At 36.7% G+C, this 27,142-nt stretch overlaps 1 protein-coding gene and 1 pseudogene across 1 annotated transcript; both read left to right on the forward strand.

Annotated features, from left to right (window-relative positions):
* Window positions 1-5,781: 5,781 nt before the first annotated feature.
* On the forward strand, window positions 5,782-7,306 carry LOC149250025 (xyloglucan endotransglucosylase protein 1-like). The gene is made up of 4 exons (XM_089456371.1): window positions 5,782-6,105; window positions 6,218-6,318; window positions 6,416-6,609; window positions 6,709-7,306. The coding sequence occupies exons 1-4, from the start codon at window positions 5,943-5,945 to the stop codon at window positions 7,064-7,066; spliced, it is 816 nt and encodes a 271-aa protein (XP_089312497.1). The 5' UTR covers window positions 5,782-5,942; the 3' UTR covers window positions 7,067-7,306.
* A 3,946-nt stretch (window positions 7,307-11,252) lies between these two features.
* LOC149250026 (xyloglucan endotransglucosylase protein 1-like) lies at window positions 11,253-20,816 on the forward strand (annotated as a pseudogene).
* The last annotated feature ends 6,326 nt before the right edge of the window (window positions 20,817-27,142 follow it).

Below are 27,142 nucleotides of genomic sequence, written 5' to 3' on the forward strand. Positions count from 1 at the left end.
GCCATGTACTCCTGTTTTCGATTAATATAATAAAGCTGAGACTTGTTGCATTTTCCTTGTGTTCGTTTTTTCTCGCGACATTTCTGGTTATTTACTGTGTTGAAGAATTTTCATAAATTTGTTGTAGCATTAGTATTGTGTATTTTCTGGGCTATATCGCTGATTAAAATATTGTTGGCAAAAATTACTATAAATTTATGGTGTTTTCCACATGTACTTTCTAGCATAATTATGCTACAACGAAATTACCATTATTTAGCCAAATATTTTGAAAGGGACATTACAACATGCCATAATCCAATCAATAAGCCTATGATTGGAGCCAATTTTATGCGCGATCATTTAGAGGAATTCCCAGTCAATAAAATCATATGCCTTAATCAAATCAACTCACATTAGGCATGTTGCCAATCTGTATGATTTTATTGTGTGGATTCATTCTTAGGAGATGGCAACTACGTCCTGTATATGTCGATTGGGTAAGAATCCAAATTGTTCCGGCATAATGTGAAATGACAATGTTTGTTTGATCCCATTGGTGATGATTTTAGATACCACCTTATACACTAAGTTGCATAAGGAGATAGGCCTATAATATGAAAATCCTTAAGGAGAACCCTTTTTGGGAATCAGGGTACCAAATGTGGGATTTATGGACCCATAATTGTATCCCTGTAATCTAGATTCTTCAGCCATGCCCAGAAGGTTTGGGCCAATTAGGTCCATAAAATGTATAAAGAGTTGAATCATCCAGCCATCTGGGTCAAGGAATTTTTCTTGGGCCAATGATTTCATGACCCCTTGTAATTCCACCATTGATATTAGCTTGATCCACATCAAGTTGGATTTTGTGTCCACCATGCAGTGGAAAAGATTATCAAATTTCAACTATTTAGTGGAATTTGATTCCTCTTGTGCCATAAACCTGTTACTAAAGAACCAAACACCTGAGTAATTTTCTATCCTTCAAAACTGAACGGATTCCACAGAAATTCATTCACATAAATTTCTTAATCCAAAATAACATGATGAGAGTGAAGAAGTATATGATTTAAGAATATTGTGCGGAAACAAAATGTTTCCCCAGGGGTTGCGTCCTAAATGCAAATGAGCACACAACTTCATCTAATTATTCTCTTTCTCAACTTTTCATAGGCTATTCTTCCAATAAGTAACCAGGTTGAGCCTAGGGATGTAAATATATTTTGTAACCAGGTTGAGTTTAAGTTGGGGTATGGAAAAATATCTATCCACAGTGAGATGTTATCATGATTGTATGGAACTCTATTGTGTTTGGATCCATTTGAGATACTTTAATTCCCCCAAAAGTGGCTTCCATCCTCAATCCCTCCCCATGAGGTTTGAACATGAGAGTTAGTGGTGATTAAACAACACTCAAACCAACTAATTTATACATCATGGGTAAATATACAAATATATTATTACAAAGGTCATGGTGCATTTCTTATTGGATAGCATGGATCTTGCTTTACATGTTATTTCATTTGTAGCACTGCACATTTTCATAAGAAAAATCACCCATCAAAGGGAAGTAAATATAACTATAAGGAAAATCATTAGTAAAATGGAAATAAATATGGGTGTAAAAATGCCCTAATGGGAGCTCATTTGGTAGGCTCATGAAAATGTAAACTAAATGTGAATACAAGGTTCCATGTTCAAATTCCTCATTGCTTATTTGTGGTTGCATGGACCACCTAAGATTATAGTGGTATAGGTCGAAATCAACCCTGTGTCACACAAGTATTAGACCAATTGCTAATTTCTTTAGTCTAAATAAGAAAAATAAAGGTATAAGAAAAATCAATCATAAAATGGAAGTACATACGGTCATTTTTATTTCAAGTTAAGAAGTGTTTAAAGAGACACCATTTATAAATATAAATATTGACGAGCAGTGAGAGTTTTTAAAGTTATATTAAAAAATATCACATATAGATAGATAGATAAAGGCAAATGTTTAATGAGTGAAAAAATGTTATTAAATATTTCAGATTTTAAATTTATGTTCAAAATACAAAAACATAGGAAAACATTTTATATTTATCACTAGCTAGAGAGAGTAAATGTCAGCTCATGTAATACAAATCGTATAGACGAGCCATATTTGATTCTCGGCAACCATGGTCACACTATATGTGGACATGATATAAACTTCATGTACCTAATTTGTGTTATGAGGGTTTTAGTTGAGAGCATGTGCAAGCTTGTGAAGTTTATACATTTATACAAGCACTTCAAAGCAATGATTCAAAAGAGAATCATGCAAGATTCCAATTTGATCACAAATTACATGTCAAAATTTATAGCAAAGTCTGTTATTTCATGTGTAACCCCCTTGAGGGAATTATGTGATATCTACTTCTAGTATATTGGGCCAAAATTAATTTCTTCCAGTGCTTTTGAAGTGAGAATATGGATTTCATGAGAACTTTTTTCTAGGGAGGACTACTAATATTTAACTGTTTAAACTATAACTAAGGTTGTTGATATGCAAGTTTCCATGCTTAGATATGGGTCATGACATCAACAATATCTTGGCCTTGGACTTGCAGATGTTGCACTATCATAAAATTATCAATGTATAACGTTTAATTTAGTTTGCACCCTGAAAGCATAATCGATGAAATCAAAAGTTCGATATTTGCTAGATTTATAGTAGTTGAACTAATTTTATAGCAAGGTGATTTTCTCTCATAATCCTTTATCTTATTCTCAATGTCAGTAACCCTATGAACATTGGGTTTTGACAGTGGCTAAACTAGTAGTAATAATAACTATTAAAATAAAACTCAAATTTTTTATGTTCATCACCATGATCTCAATAATGAGCACTATTTCATAATCCAAGGAAATTCCCATAAATTTGTGCCTCTCCCTTATTACTTGTTTCATCTGGTTATCAAATATAAGCAATTCCAAATTTGCAATTTCATCAAATAGTTTTGAAATAGAACCATCACCACCTATAACCATGCTTGGACAAAAGTTAGCGACAAAGGTTTGAGTAGTGGAGACTTCTTTCATTCGTGAAGAGTAACAATGCTACATATTGAATTCATTGGCATTGGTGTTCGATGCTAATTATTCTCATTCTTGTCTTGTCTTTTCAACTTGGGTATGTTTCTTCTATTTTCCAATACTCTTCAACTTTATCTTCAAGTTCTCTTTTACCTAGTTCCTATTACTTTATTATTTTGTTTCAAATTCATCTCTATGTTTTTTCTTCTCTTTTTCTATCTTTCTCCACTTTAACTTCAACTCTCTCTCTCTCTCTCTCTTAGTTTCAGAATTTTCCTCAAATTTCTTCTTAGCTTCAACCTCGTCCTTGATTTTCTTCTTATGTTCTACATGGGAACATGCTTTCTTCCAAGCTTCTACTCTTCACTCAAATTTCTTTCTTGGCTCTAACATTGACCGCAAGTCTAATTTAACTAGCCTAGCTATATAAAATAAATGACTGGTAAATGTTGATATTCATTAATCCATAATAAGCATCAAAACATTTACTTATTATTATGGATTGAAGCCTATCGACATTTACGAATCATTTAATTCATACGGTGGCCCTAATTTTTAATCTATTAGTAACTATTTTTAATTATATATTTAACACATTCTAGAGGGATATTGAAAGAAGCCCACCCAGGATTGAGGAAATTCTCTCTTTGGGTATGAGAGAAAAGTTTGCATGGTTTGTTCAATCTCTAATCTTCTCCATTTTCATTTCTTATTCATTGAATTTTTTGAATTCATCTATAATGACATTCCATATTTTGTTTTGCAAAAAATTGTAGAGAAGATGTCTAGGGACAAGGATGTGATTTAGTTTGTAGATATGACTACATTGTGAGTTTTTTTTCTATGACGTATTTGTGAAGATATTGGTTGTCTTTAGGGTTTATTATGTGATTTAGTTTGTAGATATGACTATATTGTGAGCTTTTTCTTCTATGACCTATTTGTGAAGATATTGGTTGTCCTTCGGGTTAATTATAGTCGGCATGTTTTCAAACAATTTTTTTCTTGCTAGTTAAATTGAAACCACAAGTTCCTAGATTTTATTATTTAATGAAATTTTTCCTTATCATTTTGTTTCTTGGTATCATAATTTTTTTTTGTTTCACTTTTAGATTTTCCATTGTAAAATGGATATCTTTAACAATTTGATTTCCACGAGAGACTTTGCATTGAAGGTCTTAGAACAATCTTTTACCAAATTATTTTAATCTATTGCTTAAGCTTTTTGATTTATTGTTTTTCAATCCTTTTACCTAATTATTTTAATCTTTGGCTTAAGCTTTTTGATTTATTGTTTTTCAATATATAATATAAAACTTGCAAAGAGTTGGAAATTACTAATTCCATAAAGCAATCACTTTAAGTATGAGGAAATTTATATTTACTTGTATAGATTTCAAGTTCTTTAAATAACTAATGTTTAAAATAACTTATAATTATTAGAATGTAGATTTTTGTGATTCATAATTTATACCAACAAATTTTTAGACAAAAATCATTATGTGAAAATTGTTAATATATAACTTATGATTCTTAAAAATAAATACATTATATTATAATTATATATATGATTCTTAAAAATAAATACATTATATTATAATTATATATATAACTTTTTTAGAATGTATTTTTTTTTAACAATCTATATGCACAAGACTTCTCCGAAGTCATTTTATTAATATAAAATTTTAACAATTTCTTTTTTTATTTCTTATTATTATTTTATTGTTAATTTTTGGGAGTTGTCTATAATGCGACTTTTTGAGATTCCGGTGACGAAATTGAGATGAAATCATGATTTGTTGCAGTTAAAATGGTTTTTTAACTGCATATTCGGATTCAGCACCCTGAAAAACCCCTGGGACACTTTCATTGTGCAGAAACTAGTTATCAAACTTGGATTTCAATAAATTACTGCCGGATTTTCACCGGAAAAAATCGCCAGAAAGACTTTCAAAAAGTCGCGTTAAAGACTACGGCTAATTTTTGTATCATATAGATTAATTTTATATATTCCAAAATACAAGTATAACCATATTTTTTACGATAAAAAATCATATTATATGTATGGATTCTCCAAATGCAAAACATTTGGTTCTCGTATGAAGCCCAGACACTCGATTCACCAACCTAGTGCGCTGGCCCGACTTGGAAAAGTAATTGGAACCGACAAACTGTAAATCTCTGTAAGAAAATTTTAAATTTATTAATGGAAATTTCAAGGTGTGGTTATCAGATTTAATGGAGTTGGTACAAAATAAGCCTTTTGTGTTGGCGGAAGTTTGAAAAAGACACATCTTTATACAAATGTTAAATCCAGTGTTTTCGGAACGTAGAATCGATTATTAAAGGCGGTTACAGGAAAGCAAAGCGCGTGGAATAAGTACCAGGAAGGAAGGCTGTTGTTGTGCGTTGCTCTGTAGAAGTCGTACCAAAAGTTGAAATGCCAGTTGGAGGTCGGAGCTAACTCTGAATGAACTCCACCTCCATTACTTTCTTCTCCGCATTTAAATCCATGTAATGACTTCCCTCCTTTCGAATATGCCCCACGCGGAAGTGAAAGCCATCCAATAAAGTTGGGACGCACTCCAACAACTTTCGCTGCCACGATGACCTTCAATCATTCATTATGTTTGCCTGGCGACCGCGCATACTTCTCGCCGTTGTTTCCTTCATCTTTCCTCGCCGACGCGGTGAGACGACATATGCCCACTGCCATTCATGTTATATATAACGGGCCCAATCAGTCATCACTCCAAACACATCCATCTCCCACAGCAATTTCAGCCTACTGCTTGTTTTTTCACTCATTCAATCCAATATTCTTTCTTTACGCACGCATCTCGGGCTATTCTCTTCCTTTCCTTCCAGATCCTCCCTGCATTACTCTGTCCTTGGACATGGACACGCCCCTCCTCTTCCTTTTATTGTTAATCTCATCGACACTTCTCCTAACTGTCTCTGCAAATTTCTACAATGATGTCGACATTACATGGGGCAATGATCGTGCTAAAATCCTTGACAATGGCCAACAACTACAGTTGACTCTGGATCGAACTTCAGGTAATATTTTCTAAATATAAATTTCATGGCAACATGCTCTGTAACTATTTCATTTTCATATACACTTATTATACCGCCTACGACATTCTGATCCTTCCGTTTTTTATGACAGGTTGTGGGTTTCAATCCAAAGAGGAGCATCTGTTTGCAAAGATTGATATGCAAATCAAGTTGGTACCTGGCAACTCTGCAGGCACAGTCACTGCCTATTATGTATGTTTTATTGTTACTCTACCCTTTTAATATTCTAAATGACAATATCTTGTCCCATGGTTATGCTAACATGTTGCTGGTATATGCTCGCTTGCAGCTATCGTCTCAAGGCCCCAAACATGACGAAATAGACTTTGAATTTCTTGGCAACCTCTCTGGGGATCCTTATATTATGCACACTAATGTCTTCGCTCAAGGCCTGGGCAATCGTGAGCAACAATTTTACTTGTGGTTCGACCCAACCTTGGATTTCCACACTTACTCCGTGCTCTGGACATCAAACCAAATCATGTATGTACTCTTATTATCTATTCACTCATTCATCCATTCAATAGAGCACAATACAATTTCTGAATCTAACAGAATTATAAATGTGTGTTTGTTATTCAGATTCTCTGTAGACGAGACTCCCGTTCGAGTGTTTAAGAACAGGGAGACAGAGTTGGGTAAAATGGATAGCAATTATCACTATCCTAAGAGCCAAGCAATGAAGGTCTATTCAAGCCTCTGGAATGCAGATGATTGGGCGACTAGAGGTGGACTCGTCAAGACAGACTGGAGCAAAGCCCCTTTTGTTGCATCCTTCCGCAACTTCAATGCTGCTGCTTCTTCTAACTTCGCAGCAGAGGAGGCTTTGGACTCGAACCAAGAGCAGAAACTCCAGTGGGTGCGAAATAACTATATGATCTATGATTACTGTGCTGACACCAAGAGGTTCCCCCAGGGGCTACCCGCAGAATGTAAATGAGCGCCCAACTCAACTCCATTGTCTGATTGATGTATTTTCGATGCCCTGCCATTCCAACAATTCTTTTATTCATTCTTTTCTGCTCTATGAGCTCCATTCTTTCATTATTTTCCAAGTACATACATCATTGTATACAGAATCTGCTGTATGGGCTCCATTATTTCATTGTTTTCCCAATACATATATGAATGTACGCGTAATTGTAATAGTCGAAAGGGACTCATTATTTTGTTCTTTATATAATATCATTGTCCTTTATATAACAATTTTCAATTAATTTTTTTTTAAATGGATAAGGACACCTTTGTTCTGCATGATTCTGTAATTGAAAATTGATTCACGTAATCTCATAAACCAAATCAGGAAGAACCAATACCTTAGGCCAAGTTGGTATATATCCATTTCCTTTCAGCTGTAGTTTTTGATACATTTGGTAAGGTGGAAATTGATCTCTTGTCTCCTCCTGTAGTTAAACTTTGATACCTCAAAAATTGCCTAACTTTGGAAACGGATTACTACGAAATTAAATTTGGTACTTTGAGCAATTGTCTATCCTTGAAAACTGATACCACAGAAATTTCATAACCCAAAATATGAGGGAGAGAGAGTTGGGTAAAGTGGATGACAGATATCAATTGGTATCTCGTCAAGACCGACTGAAGTGAAACCCGCTTTGTTTGCATTCTTCGGCTAACATCATTTCTGCTACTTCTTCTATCCTTGTCGAAGAAAGTTTTGGACTCCACCCAGAGAACAGGCTTTAGTGGGTGCGAAAGTCGTATATGATTTACGATTACTGTGTAAACACCGAAAGTTTCCCCCGGGGCTGTCTGCTAAATGGAAGAGAGCATTCTACTTATTCTATTAGGGAAGTGTCACTAAATGGAAGTGAGCATTCTACTCATACTATCAGGGAAAATATATTGTTGTAACTCATTATTTAGATTTCATTTTATTCTCTACTAAGTGTTGTGTTGCAGATGCTTTAGGTTTCTCTGGGCTATTTTTATTTATTAATGTTTAATTTATTGGTAAATTTAATTAATTAAGAAGTTGAAGCAAACCTAAGCAAGCATCAAGTAGGCTAAATTTTGTGATCTCATAACCCTTGCACTGTATTGTAAATATGTTATTGTAATTTTGCATACTTCTTAGGTGTAATAATAATCCTGAAATAATTAAGGATGTACCTTAGATGTGACAATGATATGAATCAACTAACCTGGAAAAGAATAATTAAGGATGTACTTTAGATGTGACAATGATACGAATCAACCAACTAAACAATACTGGAAAAGAGTTGAAATATAAATTATTAAACTGCACAGTTTAAAAAACGAGAGTTCCTTATAAATTTGGTAAGTTTTGTGTGATTGAATAGAAAATAAGATCGATTAACTCAGCTAAAAATATATCCATGCATGAGACCACCGCTCTCAACATCACTCAAAGAAAATTAAGGATGTACTTTAGATGTGACAATGATACGAATCAACCAACCGACTAAACAAGCTTGGAAAAGAGTTGAAATATAAATTACGAAACAAATTTGGAAAAGAGTTGAAATATAAATTATTAAAATGCACGGTTTAAAAAGAGAGTTCCTTATAAATTTGGTAAGTTTTGTGTGATTGAATGGAAAATAAGATTCATTAACTGAACTAAAAATATTCATGTATGAGATCACTCTTCTCAATCACTAAAAGATAACAACAATCATTTCCATATCACTTTAATCATTTCCACACTCATTTCCAAGTGATGGCCTTAAAAGTCCTATGTTCTCAAAACCATAGTGATACTATTTCCACATCACCCTTAAGGTGATGGCCTTAAAAGTCGTATGTTCTCAAAACCACAATGATACTATTTGTTAGCTTTTGCAGTGTTAGAAGAGGTTTTATTGCACTTCATATTCTAATGGTTTAATGTATGTTTAAACCAAACATATTAGTTCAAGCTAAATGCTTTTCAATAAACATTGTGTTAATAATCTGTGTTGTTTAAATGAAAATAATTATAGGCATTTCATTAGTTGCTCTATTTATAGTTTTTACCTCAAAAATTTCAGAAAAACTCTTCATATTTAATCTCCATTTTTAAGTTTGAAACATCCCTTAATCGAATAAAATCAGATGTTGGAAATTAGGAATAATGATGATTAAATTGGCATGAAAGGTGATGCTATATAGGGTAGATGGTTTAAATCCTTTTAATGGATAACGACAATGTCAATAGAAATGTTTTTAGCTATGATATATTGTATCACTCCAAATTTTCCTTTGTATGTTAGTAGAAAGTTGTGGTCCATACATACATTGCACACCTTTTCTTTTTCTTGCCGGACATTTGGATAATGGAAATTTATGATCCATGCAATACTTGCATCCTTATGTTATTGCTATAAAGTATAAAAAACATGTGAGAGAATGTGCTTTTGAAGCCTTGATATATTGGTCATATATTTTTATTCTCTTAGAACTATTGCTTTCATCCACTCCGGTTTATAAAAAAAACAAAACACAAGGAAAATGCCAAAGTATGTGTTGGTGGGCATATAGATAGGGAAGTTTGGGGTTAAATATTTGAGTAAGTCAGTGAATGAGGATATTTACATGGTGTTAAAGTTAGGTAATGTAATGAGCATGGACTACATACTTGGACTTAAAATTCCTCAAGTGTTCATGTCCAAAATAAGGATTGTTATAACATGGTGATAAGATTTGTGCATCATACGATCAACAAGAGAGTGAACCAAAGAACAAATGACAATCTTCAATCATTCAAAAATTGTAGAAATATGATGATATAATTGGAATTGCTCAAGAAATTTTAATCTAAATCAAGAAACACAATTCTACTTTATTGATCTGCGGAATTTAATTCACAATTTACAACAACAATAATACAAATGCACAATATTTTTTCCAGGGGAAAACAACTGCTTAAGCTTGCTTTCATTAATCAGATGAATAGAGATGTATTACAATTGCTTGCTTGCTCTCAGCACAACCTGCAAGTGAATAATTTATCTCTTTGCTCAATGAGAATCTCTAACCCAGACTTAGTCAAATTCTGCGTCAGCTTGAGCTCTTATTTCCTTGTGCAATTCCTGAGGAAATTAACCTCCTATTATTTAGAAATTTCCTCCAAAATGCTTGCGCAATCCCCAAGGTTGATCATCTCACTGCATGCAATGCTTGTACACCAATGTGACACACACTAATCAATAACTTTGTCCTATTTTGTTCTTTACTTTAATTTAACTATATTTAAATTAAGTGACAACTAACTACTATGTAACACTTTAACACTTGTTATATAAAAAAATCATTTTCTTTTACAATTTTAATATAACCATTTCTTTTTTATTTCCTATTATTATATTTTTTGGTTAAATTTTCACATTTTATAATTAATTTATATATATAAGTAATTATATATTCCAATATATATATATATAAAGCACTGGTTTCTCTTTTGGCTATCTCTTATTATAGTTTAAAACAATATTTAACAATTGATTTTATATATATTCCAAAGTGGAAAGTATTTGCTTCTGATGTTTAAAGCGAAGTACTTGATGCACCTACTCCAGTTCGATCGATCGACTTCTACAGTAATTGGAACCCTATCAAACCGTAAACGTCTCGAAGAAAAAATAATTATATGAAGAGAAACTTCAATGTGTAGTTATCAGGGATTTGGTAAAATAAGGCTTTTTTGGTGGCGAAGGTTTGAAAAAGACATAACATCATTATAAAGCCACTAAATTCAGTTTCTTGTAAAGTCTCGATGATACCTGACCGAATCGAATACAGATATTAAGAGCAGTAAAGGCGGTTACCCAAAAGCAAAGCGCGTCCGAGTAGGAAGTAGACGCAGCGATAGTGTATTTCCATGTAGCAATTGTACTGATCTTTCAATTGCCAGTTGGATATTGTAGCCACCCGGAGCTTTGAATGGATTCCACTACTTTCTTTTAAACTTTTAAATCCATTTAATTACATTAATTTGGAATATGCCCCACGCGGAGGTCAAAGCAATCCAGTGAAGTTGGAACGCGGAGTGACTTTGGTTGCCACGAATGCCCTTCAATTATTCATTATGTTTTTGGCTGGCCACCGCTTATACCTCTCTTCATTGTTTCCTTCATCTTTCCTCGCCCACGCGGATGACATGACCTATGCCCACTGCTGTTTATGTTTTATATATGTAATCCAAATCAGCCATCACTCCCACCACATCCCTCTCCCACATCAATTTCGACCTACTAGTTGTTTATTCACTCGTTCATTAGCATCTCGGGCAATTCTGTTCCTTTTCCTTCATATCCTCCCTGCATTACTCTGTCCTTGCATCTATATTTTTGAATTCATCGGAAATGGGAACACCCCTCCTCTTTCTTTATTGTCAATATCATCCAGACTTCTCATAATTGTCTCTGCAAATTCCTACAACGATGTCGACATTACATGGGGTAATGATCGTGCTAAAATCCTCGACAATGGCCAACAATCACAGTTGACTCTGGATCGAACTTCAGGTAATATTTGGTAAATATGATTTCATGCCAACATCCTTTGCTACTATTTCATTTTGGTAAATATGATTTCATGCCAACATCGTCTGCTACTATTTCATTTTTATGTACACTTATTAGACATTCTAATCTTGCCATTTTTGATGACAGGTTGTGGGTTTCTGCTACTATTTCATTTTTATGATTTCATGCCAACATCGTCTGCTACTATTTCATTTTTATGTACACTTATTAGACATTCTAATCTTGCCATTTTTGATGACAGGTTGTGGGTTTCAATCCAAAGAGGAGCATATGTTTGCCAAGATTGATATGCAAATCAAGTTTGCACCTGGCAACTCAGCAGGCACAGTTACTGCCTATTATGTATGTTTTATTGTTACTCTACCGTTTTAATATTCTAAATGACAATATCTTGTCCTATGATACGCTAACATGTCGCTGGTATATGCCCGCTTGTAGCTATCGTCTCAAGGCCCCCAACATGATGAAATAGACTTTGAATTTCTTGGCAACCTCTCTGGGGATCCTTATATTATGCACACAAATGTCGTCGCTCAAGCTCTAGAGATTCTTATATTATGCACACAAATGTCTTCGCTCAAGCTCCGGAGATTCTTATATTATGCACACAAATGTCTTCGCTCAAGGCCTTGGCAATCGTGAGCAACAATTTTACTTGTGGTTCAACTCAACCTTGGATTTCCACACTTACTCTGTGCTCTGGACATCAAACCAAATCATGTACGTACTCTAATTACCTCTTCACTCATTCATCCATTCAATAGGGTACAATACAATTTCTGAATCTAACAGAATTATAAATGTGTGTTTGTTATTCAGATTCTCTATAGACGAGACTCCCGTTCGAGTGTTTAAGAACAGGGAGACAGAGTTGGGTAAAGTGGATAGAAATTATCACTATCCTAAGAGCCAAGCAATGAGGGTCTATCCAAGCCTCTGGAATGCAGATGATTGGGCGACTAGAGGTGGACTCTGTAAATGTGCTAGAAAACCTCCACAGATGAATCTAGCTAGTAAAGGTTGAAAACATAGCTTTGTAGAGCAAAAACATTAAAAGAAAATTGAAAGAACAAAATAATGATTCATTAGGAAATAGGTTACAATGCTCATGATATAGCATTACTGGGTGAAGATCCCAAGGTAATGCACTATAGTGGTGATCAATGAGAGGACTCAACACCTACAACAAGTTCTGAAGAGAATCAGCCAGTTGCGGAGTGAAAGGAGGAGCAAATCAGGGAGTAAATCATGCAGAAGAACTAACCAATTGCGGAGTTAAAGAAGAAGCAAATCAGGGAGTAAATCATGCAGAAGAACTAGCCAGTTGTGGAGTTAAAGAAGGAGCAAATCAGGGAGTAAACCATGCAGAAAGAATCTTGCATGTAGTCCCATGCTCTAAGTGTCCGCATGTAGGTGTGTAGTACCTCCAACACCCCCCCTGAACACCACTATGGGGAAAAATAGAAAATGGGCCCTGACAACTAAGGCCAAAGGTCACCCAAAATACAGTGCAACTTGTACTAAAATTGAGGAAAGAGGGAAAACCTCGTGGGAAAACCCCCCCTCAAAATACAATGTAATCAAAAGAAAAGAGGAAGAAAATATAGTTGCTAAGCAACTGTGTCCTTCACTCCAAGACGATCGCGCAGAGAGCGAAACTTCTGCTTAGTGAATGTCTTGGTGAAGATGTCTGCAGTCTGTTCTGCTGAAGGACAGAACTGCAAATCAATGACCCGATCATGTACTAAGTCTCTGATGTAGTGCATATGGATCTCTATGTGCTTCATCCGCTGCCGCTGTACTGGATCCCTGCAAAATTTGAGAGTGCTCTGGTTGTCACACCAGATGACAATGGGCTGGTGGAACTAGACGCCCAACTCAGTGAGGAAGTGCTGTAGCCACAGAGCCTGAATGGTGATGTTGACTACTCCTCTGTACTCGGCCTCGGCTGAAGAGAGAGCAATAACAGCCTGCTTCTTGCTCAACCAACAGATAGGGCCAGACCCTAGATTGAGTGAATATCCGGAGGTGGACTTGCGATCAATGCTGTCGCCCACCCAATCAGAATCAGTGAAGCCAAGGAGATTCAATGCAGTCCCTGCTGCATAGTGAATCCCGAAGGTGATGGTGCCCTGCACATATCAGAGGACGCGCTTGGTAACATTCCAGTGTAGCTCATGCGGCTCCTGCATGTATCTGGAAACTGCCCCTACTACATATGAGAGATCTGGTTTGGAGTGGGAGAGGTACAATAAGCTCCCCACTAGCTGTCGGTAGAGAGTACTGTCAACTAATGGAGTGTCACCTCCATCCTCAAGGCGGACCCCAGACAGAAAAGGAGTCGGTGCTGGCTTGTAGTCAGTGATGTGAAATTTCTCGAGGAGATCCCATGCATACTTAGCCTGAGAGAGTTTGATGCCTGTGGCATCCCCGCTGATCTCAAGACCAAGAAAGAAGTGTAATGGACCCATGTCCATCATCAAGAACCTATCATGCAAGGCCCTCTTGACTACAGTAATGTGTTAGGCCCCTATACTACTAGTGTAACCCCTTATTGTTATTAGTACAACCCACTTATTATATTGATGTACCCATGTAGTGCCCATATTGTTACTATTGTGCCACATAGAAGCCCACTATTGTTATTATTGTGCCCTTATTTTATTATTGTTATGTCGGCTCTGATTATGTTATGACCCCTTATACTCCTATATAGAGAAAGGGGGTTTTTTCATTTGTATCATCCAAGAATTGTTCATTTATGTAATGTAAATGAGGTTTCCCCCTCTAAGAGGCTGAATTATAAGGCGTTGATCTATCTTTTCTATCTTTTCTTGAGCTGGTTTCATAACATTTGGTATCAGGGTTTTAGATTCTAGGGTTTTGCTGCTCCAAACAGGTCATCGTGGAATTTTCGCTATAACTTTTTTTTCTGCGACGTTTCAGAAGCTAACAAAAAACCCATTTGAGAAGACATCATGCTGAAGCTCGGTTCCGAATTTCAGAGTTTTTCGTGTTATATTTGCAGAGATATGATCTGAGGAAGTTGGTCTTTTTGCAGACTCCTGAATTACATTACAAATAGGTGACTTGGGGAAAATCGTCATAACTTTCTCTCTGAGCATCAGATTGAAATTTCGTAAGAAGATATAGAAAGAGGACGGAGTGTAGTTTCTTGTATATATTTTTTAGATCCAAAGGTTGAAACAGTGACACGTGGCACTTCATACGAGTTCGCTCTTTTGGAAATGTCTATAATCAGGTCATCTTGGGAGGTCCTGTATAACTCTTTCTTGGAGAATCCAATTTGGATCAGACTGGTGGCATTGGAAAGAGGACGCAAAGGGCTACTACAGGTCACAATTTCAGAACTTAAAGATCTGAAAGTATAGAGTTATAGTCGTTTCAAGATCGAGATCCTAAAATCAAGAAAAAGCAAGATGAGGAAGTTTGATGGCAAGGATCCGGTAAATTGGATACTTCAGATGGAGCAATATTTTGATCTACATTGTGTACCACTGTTACAAAAGGTATCTATTGCATCTTCACATTTAGAACCAGATCAATTTTTATGGTATGAAGGGCTTTGTTCTCGTAAACAACTTGTTACGTGGTCAATTTTCACAGAGGAAATGGTAGCACATTATGAGGATACAAAGAGCAACATCTTCTTTAGAGCAACACCACAACAATTGGAAATGGTAAGAGGGCTTTGTGACATAGTGGAAAGTAAAATTATGGAAACTAGGAAGCATACCCCTCACAACTATAAAGATGGAAGTGTTGTTTCTCCTAGCCTTCCACAACCTACAAGGGTTACACCACAACAATTGGAAGAAAAAAGAGAAAAAGGGATTTGTTACAATTGTGATAGAAAATGCACTAAAGGTCATAAGTGTGCTGAGAAGAAATTATTTTACATTGAATATGAAGAGGAGGAAGAAAAGGACCAAGAAACATCAAAAGAAGAGGATATACGCCAGGACCCCACCCCAGAGAAAGAAGAAATGAATCAGACCATATCTTGTAAAGCATTGGCAAGAATTACCACTCCTCAAACTCTCAAGATAAAATGACATATCAAGAAGAAAAAGGTGCAATAAGTGAAAGATCAAATCGAGAAAGAAGAAATAAATCCAACCATATATTGTAATTCATTGGTCGAAATTACCACTCCTCAAACTATCAAGATAGAAGGACATATCAAGAAGAAAAATGTTCAAGAAGTGAAAGATGACGTCGAGCATCAAAAAGTGAATCCGACCATATCTTGTAAAGGATTGGAAGAAATTACCACTCCTCAAACTCTAGAGATAGAAGGACATATCAAGAAGAAAAAGGTTCAAGCAGAGAAAGATCACATCGAGCATCAACAACAAGTTCTCCAACTTTTAAAGGATAACGCCACTTCGGTGCAAAATCAAACGAAACAACAGGTAGATCAACATCGTAGTGAAAAATGTTTTGATGTAGGTGATTGGGTATTTCCACTGCTACATCTCAAGCAAGCTATTTATGAGAAGAAAATGTTGGTAATTCTACATGCACTTAGAAAATGACGACCATACAAAACGAGAAGACTCTTCAAGGATGAGGATGTGGAAGCATTGTTTTGTGCTATTTCTATTATCAAACCAGATTGGATAAACGAAGCAAGGGATGAATGGAAGAAGGACGAAGAAGAATGGTCACTTATTCAAAAGTTGCAAAAGATCCCAATTCAAATAATATTGCCAGAAATTGAAGAGGAAGGAAAAATCATATTGGAACCTGGAGAAATCACAGAAACAAGAACCTGACAGCTACAAAATCGATCAATTTCAGAGTATCTCATCAACTGGAAGAACTTACCCGCTGAAGATTCCACATGGGAGGACAAGAATTTTATACAGAAGCGTCAAGAACTACTCAAGCGTTGAGGACAACGCTTTTTGAAGGAGAGGGGAATGTTAGGCCCCTATAGTACTAGTGTAACCCCTTATTGTTATTAGTACAACCCACTTATTATATTGATGTACCCATGTAGTGCCCATATTGTTACTATTGTGCCACATAGAAGCCCACTTTTGTTGCTCTTCAGAGGATAATCTTTGTTCTAAAAAGTATTTAAGGCTATCATCTATCTTTTCTATCTTTTCTTGAGCTGGTTTCATAACACAATGGCTGAAGCCGAGCTACTGGTGATCAGGAGATCATCCACATACAAAACTAAGATAAGAAGAGAATCATGTGTCCTGAGCATGTAAACATTCGGATCAGACTTACATCTTTCAAAGTTTTGTGATAAGAGAAAAGAATCCATCTTCGCATACCAAGCTCTCGGGGCCTGCTTAAGGCCGTAGAGAGATTTCTTTAGTTTGCAGACCAAAGATGAATCTTGAATGAAACCATGTGGCTGCTCCATGTAGATCTCCTCAGATAGGTCTCCGTGAAGAAAGGCATTCTTCACATCCATCTGATGTACTTCCCACCCCTGGGCAGCCGCAATGGCAAGTGCAAGGCGTATGGAATCCATCTTTGCTACTGGAGCAAAGGTCTCATCATAATCAATGCCATGCACTTGCTGGAAGCCTTTGGCTACTAGCCTAGCTTTCTGTCTAGTGATTTGCCCATCTGCAACACTCTTGGTCCTGTAGACCCATTTGCATCGGACAAGTTTCCTTCCTGAAGGAAGGGGGACCAGATCCCAGGTCTGGTTCTCGAGGAGGGAGTTATACTCCTCCATGGCGGACTCCCAAGATGGATGCCCAACAGCCTCAACATAAGACTGCGGATTAGAAGACTGAACCAAATGACAATGCCAGGATGGCGTTGGTTCAGTGGCAGTGAGGGCAAGAGGAGGCTCAATAAACTCTGAGCTAGTCCTCCGCAGATCAGAATTATCCCCCACAAGACCATTTCTAGTAGCTGAGTGGTCTTGTGCATATATCTCACGTAAGCTCCTTGTTCTTTGATTTATGACAGGGGAAGTTGATTCACTACTGGAAGCCCGATCTGGGCTTGGATGTGGATCATCATATGCATGCACTAGATTTGTATCTGAAGACTCTGTCTCTGCATCTGCATTCTCTACCGTGGCATCTGCATGCTCTGTATTTGCATTTGAGTGTACTGAGTCATCATCTCAGACATGAGGTAGATAAAAGGTGTCTACATGCGGCAATTGAGGTGCATGCGAGAGAATTTCCTCAAATTTGACACTTCGCTCAATGATGAGCTTGTCCGTAGAGGAAATCAGGGGTCAGTATCCCTTCACACCATCAGGGTATCCAATAAAGATGCACTCAATGCTCTATGGATCAAGAGATTTCCTCTTTTCAGAGGGGATCCCGACCGATGCTCGGGAGCCGAAAACATGGAAGTGGGTGACCTCTGGTTTAGTGCCGCTCCAAGCCTTAAAGGGGGTATGATCCTTGATAGACCTATGATGAGATCTTTTCTGGATGTAGTTAGCACAATTAAGTGTTTCAGCGCATAGCTTATGAGGCAGTGACTTAGCATGCAACATGCAGGAAGCCATCTCTTTGAGAGATCGGTTCTTTCTCTCAGCAACTCCGTTCTGTTATGGAGTGTATGGAACTGTGTACTGCAACTGTATGTTGGACTCAAGGCAAAGGTTCTGAAGTGCTGTGTTAACATATTCCCCCCCATTGTCTGTACGGAGGGCTTTGATCTTTCTCTCTGACTGTGTCTCAACTAGTGCTTTGAAATCTTCAAAGTGCACAAAAACTTCAGATTTGTCCCTGAGAAGATACACCCAAGCATACTATGAGAAATCATCAATAAATGTAAGAACATACCTTGCTTTGTTGATGGAAGGATGAGGAAAAGGCCCCATGAGATCACTATGGATCAGATCTAGAGGAGAGGATGCTCTGTGAGTCTTGCCGGTGTCAAACTTTTCTCTAGGATGTTTGCCAAGGACACACCCTTCACAAACTCATTTGGAGAAACTGATATTTGACAAGCCTTCCACCATCTCATGCTTGCTTAGCTGCTGCATATACCTGTAATTTAAGTGACCAAACCTCTCGTGCCAAAGCCTACTACTATCATCAACATGTGTAAGCAATAAGGAGGATTCAAATTCAATAAATTCAGAAAATGTATACAGTCTGGCTCCATTGTTTACCTCACCGGTTGCAATTTTGGAGCTGCTATGTAGGTCATATATGTTCACTGCATCTAGAGTGAATTCCACTCTCTTTCTGGTGCCGGAATGAGTGACCTGATAAACTGAAAGCAGGGTTACCGAAAGTTTTGGAACATGAAGCACATCTTCAAAGCTTCCGTGTAAAAGTTCCACTCTACTTTTTCCGGTGACCTCAATAGGTGAGTCATCTCCCATGAGGATGGGAGGTCCTTTGCATGCATCCAAAGAGGAATAGACTTCCTTTGCAGCAGCCATATGATGTGATGCACCAAAATCTATAATCCATGCATATGGGGAAGAATTAATTGCAACTAAAGCATGAAAATTGTTACCTTTCCCATGTGGCAGATCCTCAGTTTTCTTCTTGGTGCCCTGAGGGATGTGGTCCCCAAGGTTGTGCTTTTGAAGGATTTATGCCATTTGGTCAATTTGTTTCTTCATGCAAGAGGATTCTGGATGGAATCCTCTTTGACAGTAGGTGAATTTGTTTCCTTTCTTCCCTTTCTCATTTCTCGAGCTGGAGGAGTCATTGAAGGGCTTGGTGTACCCTTCCTTCTTTGGATGGGAATGCGCTTTTCCTTTGTCTTTTTGCTGCTAATTTTTCTGATTTGAATCAAATCTGTGATTTTTATTGTGGCTGCCATCATGCACAGCAAGTGCATGCGCTTTTGGAGGTTTGATTTTCTCCATGCCAATTAGTTTATCTTGCTCAAAAGTAAGGGACTCCATGAACTCTTTGAGAGAAGGCATAGTGTAGGATTTACTTGTTGCGAGCCTTACTGAATGAAATGTAGACACAAAGACGGAGTACTCCGGTTCGAGCTTTGACATAATAGAGAGAACTTGGCGACTCTCCTCCTTGGATTTGTCAATTCCACAACCCTTGAGTTGCAACAGTAGATCATTATATTTGGTGAAGAAGTCTTGAATTCTGTCATAGTTCCGTGGATCCAATGACAACAGCTCCACTTTGATCAGATGTCCTTTCATCTCATCCTGTTTCCCGTAGAGTTCTTCAACCTTTTTCCAAATCTCATTGGGAGTATTACAGGCAGATAGATGAAACTGCAACTCTGGGGAGATGCACATGCATATGGATCCGTGGGCCTCATCCATGCAGTTGAGGTACTTGGATTTCTCTATGGCTAAAGTGGGTTCCACTTCTACAGCCATGGTAATCCTGTACAACCCTTTTTGACGAAGGTATCGAGCCATTTGGTCCTTTGATAGTTGTATGGTGTTAGGATCGATGCTTTGGGAAACTCCATTTTTCTATCGATCTTTGATCTCCAAGTTGTAATACCTATAAAATAAAGTACTGGTGTGCCTTTTATCTAGCAACCTATGGGCTCTGATACCATGTAAATGTGCTAGAAAACCTGCACAGATGAATCTAGCTAGTAAAGGTTGAACACATAGCTTTGCAGAGCAAAAACACTAAAAGAAAATCAAAAGAACAAAAGAATGATTCATTAGAAAATAGGTTACAATGCTCATGATATAGCATTACTGGGTGAAGATCCAAAGGTAATGCACCATAGTGGTGATCACTGAGAGGACTCAACACCTACAACAAGTTCTGGAGAGAACCAGCCAGTTGCGGAGTGAAAGGAGGAGCAAATCAGGGAGTAAATCATGCAGAAGAATTAGCCTATTGCGGAGTTAAAGAAGGAGCAAATCAGGGAGTAAATCATGCAGAAGAACTAGCCAGTTGTAGAGTTAAAGAAGGAGCAAATTAGGGAGTAAATCATGCAGAATGAATCTTGCATGTAGTCCCATGATCTAACTAAGTGTCCGCATGCAGGTGTGTAGTACCTCCAACAGACTTGTCAAGACAGACTGGAGCAAATCCCCTTTTGTTGCATCCTTCCGCAATTTCAATGCTACTGTTGCTTCTAACTTCGCAGCAGAGGAGGCTTTGGACTCGAATCAAGAGCAAAAACTCCAGTGGGTGCGAAATAACTATATTCTATGATTACTGTGCTGACACCAAGAGGTTCCCCCATGGGCTACCCGCAGAATGTAAATGAGCACCCAACTCAACTCCATTGTTTGATTGCTGCATTTTCGATACGATGCCCTTCCAACAATTCTTTTATTCCTTTTTTTCTGACTCTATGAGCTCCATTCTTTCATTATTTTCCCAGTACATACATTATTGTATACAAAATTTGCTATATGGGCTCCATTATTTCATTGTTTTCCTAATACATACATGAATGTATGTCTTTTATATAACAATTTTCAATTAATTTTTTTTCAAATGGATAATGATACCTTTGTTCTGGATGATTCTGTAATTGAAAATTGATTTACATAATCTCATAAACCAAATCAGGAAGAACCAATACCTTAGGCCAAGTTGGTATATAATATCCATTTCCTTTCCGCTATAGTTTAACATACATTTGGTAAGGTGAAAATTGATCTCTTGTCTCCTCCTGTAGTTAAAATTTGATACCTCAGCAATTGTCTACGTAAATTAAATTTGTGCTTTGAGCAATTGTCTATTGTTGAAAACTGATACCACAAAAATTTCATAATCCTAAACAACGGGGAGGGATGACAGATATCAATTAGGATTTACGCTAGCCTTTGGAAAACAAATGATTGGGCAACCAGAGGTCAGCGCTTCAAGACCGATTGAAGTGAAACTCCCTTTGTTTGCATCCTTTGGCAACATCAATGCTGCTACTTCTAATTATGTAGAAGAGGCACAGACAAGTTCTGGACTCAACCCAGAGCACAGGCTTTAGTGGGTGCGAAATGAGTATATGATTTACGATTACTGTGCAGACACCGAAAGTTTCCCCAGGGGTTGCCTACTAAATGGATGAGAGCATTATACTTATTCTATTAGGGAAAAATGTTGGCAAATGGAGGTGAGCATTCTCCTCATACTATCAGGGAAAAAGTAGTGTTGTAACTCGTTATTTATATTTCATTTGATTCTTTACAAAGTGTTGGAGTTGCTTTACGTTTCTTTTTGTTATTTTTATTTATTAAAATTTAATTTACTAGTAGGTCTAATTAATTAAGAAGTTGAAGCTAATCTAAACATTAAGTAGAAAGTAGAGTAAATTTTGTGATCTTATAACCCATAACTTCAAAGAAGAATCTTTGCATTGTATTGTGAATATTGTATTGTTCATGGATTAATTTTAAATATTTTTCAGGTGTTGGAATAATTAATGATGTTCTTAAGATGTGATAATGTTAATCAACCAACTAAAAAAACCTAAAAAAAATTGAAATATAAATGATTAGACTTCATAATTTAAAAAAAAGCTCCTTATAATTAACTCAATATATTTATGCATGGGACCACCCTTCTCAAGATCACTAAAATACAACAACAATCATTTCCACATCCGTTAAAAGTTAGCTCGATATATTCATGCATGGGACCACCCCTCTCAAAAGTTAACTCAATATATTCATCCATGGGACCACCCCTCTCAAGATCAGTAAAAGACAACAACAATCATTTCCACATCACTTTAGGGGTAATGGCCTTAAAAGTCATATGTTCTCAAAACCACATTGATACTATTTCCACAACTACAATCATGTAGTTAGCTTTTGCATTTGTTCCAAGAGTTTTTATTATTGCACCTCATATTCTAATGGTTTAATTTATATTTAAACCAAACATGTAAATTAAACCAAACATATTAGTTTTAGCTAAAGGCTTTTCAATGAATCTTTTTTAATAATCTCTATTGTTTAAATGAAAACTATTATAGACATTCCATTAGTTGCTCTATTTATAGTTTTCACCTCAAAAGCTTAGGAAATGATTTTCATATTCAATTCTCACTTTTAAGTTTGAAACATCCCGTAATAGAATAAAACTAGATGTTGGAAATTAGGAACAATGATGACTAGATTGGCATGAAAAGTGATGGTACATAGAGCATATGGTTTAAATCCTTTTAATGGACAACAACAATGTCAATAGAAATGCTTTTGGCTATGACATATTGTATCACTCCAAACATTCTTTTGTATGCTATTATGTGTTGGTGGGCATATAGGTAAGGAATTTTGGGGTTAAATATTTGAGTAAGTGAGTGAATGAAAAGATTTACATGTTGGTGTTAAGTTGGGTGATGTTGTGAGCATGGACTACGTAGTTGGACTCAAAATTCCTCAAGTGTTCATGCACAAAATAAACATTGTTATAACATGGTGATAAGATTTGTGCATCATACGATCAACAAGAGAGGGAACCAAAGAACAAATGGAAATCTTCAATCACTCCAAAATTGTAGAAATATGGTGATAGAATTGCAATTGCTTGAGAAATTTAATTCTAAATCAAGAGACACAATTCTACTCTATTGATCTGCTGAATTCAATTCACAATAGCATACATGTAATATTTTTTCTAGGAGAAAGCAATTATTAAAAACCCCTTAAGCCTGATTGCATTAATCAGATGAATAAAGATGTATTACATGCCAGTGAATAACCTATCTCTTTGCTCAATGAGAAGCTTTGACCCAGACTTAGTCAAATTCTACCTCAGATTGAGCCCCTATTTCCTTGTGCAATTCCTGTGGAAATTATCCCCCCTATTATTTAGGAAATTCCTCCAAAATGCTTGCGCAATTCCCAAGGTTGATCATCTGACTGCATGCAACACTGCAACACTTGTACACTCAAGACTAGTATACAACTGATGTTCATGGAAAATTTTAGGGGCAAATTTTCGCCCTTGGGTGAAACTAAAGGGTTTTAAATTTTTATTGGGCAATTTCTTTTTATCATAGTACATTATTACAAATCGCCTCAAATTTATTTTATTAAAAAATTAGGTATAGAGGTTAGCCCAACTTAGTTTAAGGGAGAGGGTAAAAAAAGTAAATTTAGGCCTTGAAATTAGGAGTTACAACCTTCCATTCACCCTAATTTGCAAGAATAGGTATTTATTATAGTTCTTTCATTCAATTGTATTTCATGGTATTGGGATAAACTTGGAGAAAATTACCCTCATTTTTTGGAACAAATGGTCACAAAAGAATAATTCATCTTTATTTAAAAATTCAAGAGTCTTATTGTCATGTCTATTTAAAGATTGAATAATGTTCTTGCCATCTTCCAAGTTTGCATATGTTTAGTCATAATCATATCTAATGCAGGAGGTTTGTTCACAAATTTGTAGAATTTGAATTAAGAATTCAAGATTGAGCACAGTGGTACAAGGTTGTTCACAAAATAGTGGAATTTGAATTAAGAAGTCAAGAATAAGCATACAATGGTACAAGTAAGTCTGTGTATTTTTTCTACTTTGCAATTCCTATTGCATGCTCATCCTTTTCCACTTTTTTTTTTTTTTCCATTTTTGGGAACCATAACAATTTTTGTTTAGAAAAGTATTGAGTTTTTGTAATAAAATAAGTATCATTGATTATCTTTGTCCATCAGTTTTCACCCATCGTTAAGTCAACATCTATGAAAAATTAAAAAATCTTCATTCCAAAAAAGTAACCCCTTACCTTCCAAAATCAATACAACCCAAATTCCATTGTTTATTTTGTTACTTACCCTTTATCTTCAATGTACACTCTATGCACATTACCTTTATCTTCAATGTACACTCTATGCAAATTACCTTTATATTCAAAGTAGTTGTTGTTATTTGAATACCAAGGTGATAACAATTTGAAAAACTCTACTAGAACACCGTTTACTAGAAGACAGCCTATTAAAAAAAAAATTTCGCTATATTTGTTTAAATTTTATCGACTTCGTTTCTACAGGAATTGATAAAGTAGTTATTGTTATTCTTGGGATATTAAGGATAAAGTAGGTGTTGTTATTCTTGGAATAGTAAGGTGTTGATCATTTAAAAAATTTAGTTGGAACATAATTGAATGTGTAACACCCTCTTCCCACATCTACCCAAGCAACAAACCAACCGGGTTAAAAATGCGACGAGAGGCCACTATGATATGATTTGACCTCCTAAGTCACATTACAGAAGTGAAACCCATGGAAACACACTATACAAACATTGAACATCATCATTATGACGCTCAGGAACCATCCCAATCTTTCTGCCAACCAGCCCCTAGGTCCCACTGAGATTTTGGACCACTTGACCCTTGGACGTTCCCATGCTATAGGCCTGCTAGCATCCAGGAGGCTTTGGAAGCTCCCATGTTATAGGCATGCCAACATCCAGGGACTATTTTGCTCAGTGTTGTGCTAGCGTTCCTGATATTTGAGCCACTTTTTGAGGCCCAGAGCCCAGGTCACTATCCATAATTGAATGACACCTTCAGAACAGTAAGATAATATGGAAATGATAGTATGCATGCAATTACTTGAATAAGACCTTGACTGGACCCCTACTAGCCACGACAGGTATTTCGTCAAACATATCACAAATATGTAATCTACATGTGTAAATAGCATATCTGAGCATAGGGGTCTGACACTGTCATGTTCATTCCTAAATAAATTTGGGACAAGATTTAATTTTGTATTATGGGGCTAATTTTGGAGTTAGTGGACCCCATTTGATGCTATTAGGAGTTTAGACTAGGAGAAGATGTTTTGTTTTGAAGTTAAGCTACACATGGGGGTCACCCTCACTAGGGAATTACACATTCCCTAGTTCGATATGCATGGAGGACGAAATGGAGGGAAAATTCCCCCACGAAAACTATATAAGGAGGAAAACTATCCTCTTCTTATTCATTCATGAGTATATATTGATTTCTCTTGGTTGCTCGAGCTGCTTAGCCAAGTCACTGGTTGTTTAGCACAATTTCTTCAGGCGAAGAACTCACCGTTTCTTCGGGGGACTTTGAGTGCCACCCTAGGAAGGTTTCCTTCATTTCTTCAGGAGGAGATTCACATTTTGATTTCCAGCAGTAGCATTTCCTTCCAGGTGGTGCGTATTTCTCGAGGACACAGTGAGAGAGGAGGCCAAGTTGTTTGTGGAGCTGAGCAGTTGAGTTTTGTTGTGAGATTTTTCGGAGGAGAGGCTAAGGAGGATTGTCAGACTTTGGGGAAGTTTGGGAGCTGATTGGGCTTCAGGGTTGGTAGTTTGACTTTCACAGTACCTGGGCTAGTAGAGAGGTAGTGCTTGGGGAGCTCATTTGGTGGGTAGAGTATTAGCCCTTGAGGTTGAGCTTTGCCGTGGACGTTGGAGGAGTTATTCGGGGTGAAGTTTGCTTCCCTTCCAGAGCTGGGAGGAAGACTTTGTGGCCATTTCCTGCAAGCCATATTGCTGGAGCTATTTGGAGGGTGTAGGCCATAGAGGAGGTCAAATTTGGGTGGTTGGTTTCAAGCCAAACCCTTTCTGGGTTTTGGCCAAAGATTTTGTGGTTGAAGTTTCATCATTTTTCAAGCACCGGAGGAGAGGTTTCTTGTAGCTCCTTTCCAGCCAACAGTTTTCGTAACTGGGAGACAACACCGAGCTTTAGAGGAGCTTTTTTTCCTTGAATTTGGGATTACTGTCGACACCTAGGTTTTGTCTAGCTTGCCCTTGAGGGAAGCCCAGGTGCTCTTTCCACACTATTGCACATTTCTCCATTAATAAATAAAATGGCTCAGCTGGTTCCCATTTCTGTTATGTATTGAATATTTGCTAATCGTTTAATTTTTTCTGTGCATAAATCGGATTGGCTTTTGTATATCACTATTTGTTTAAGTTTGGAACATTACACATACTTAGCTGAGAATCGCTAAGAGGCATTGATGCCTCAACACATTAGCTGTCATTTCATCCATTAGGCCACAAATACATTGTTCATTCATTTACAAGTAAAAACAAGATGAGAGCCATACATAACTACTGTCATAAAACACATACATATATAACATAATATAAACATAAATACCAATGAAATCGAAACCATATGACCCACATATAAACCCATATAATACTAATAGAAATACAGGAGAGATAACCTCATATTGATAATGCAAAATCCAAACCCAGGATGGGATTTCCATGTTCCACCTACCCAGAGAATGGCTGAGCCAAATATTTCTCCAACCATTCATCCCCATGCCATATTTCAAGCATGAATGTGGGATATCATAGAACACATCAATAAAAAACCATCAAGGGCTTCCAAAGGCCAACCACCTCAAAGCATCAAACAATGATTCCACCTCATGGCTAGACATCACAAAACCATCATCAAATTGTTCTCTATCCAAGCCTTCCAGGGCTCAAGAGCATTTGTTCCAACCAAGGCTCTAGGACTAGTAACGCAATCCACAAATTTTACCGAGATCTAGAGAGTTTGTCCAACCAAGGCTCTAGGACTAGTAAGTCAACCCACTTAGGGCTCTAGAGCATTTGTCTAACCAAGGCTATGAGACTAGTAACTTA

This window comes from Pinus tabuliformis, chromosome 7 (assembly GCF_031772625.1).
Source record: "Pinus tabuliformis cultivar Carrire ecotype Pingquan chromosome 7, CPIR1, whole genome shotgun sequence".
Lineage (NCBI taxonomy): Eukaryota > Viridiplantae > Streptophyta > Pinopsida > Pinales > Pinaceae > Pinus > Pinus tabuliformis.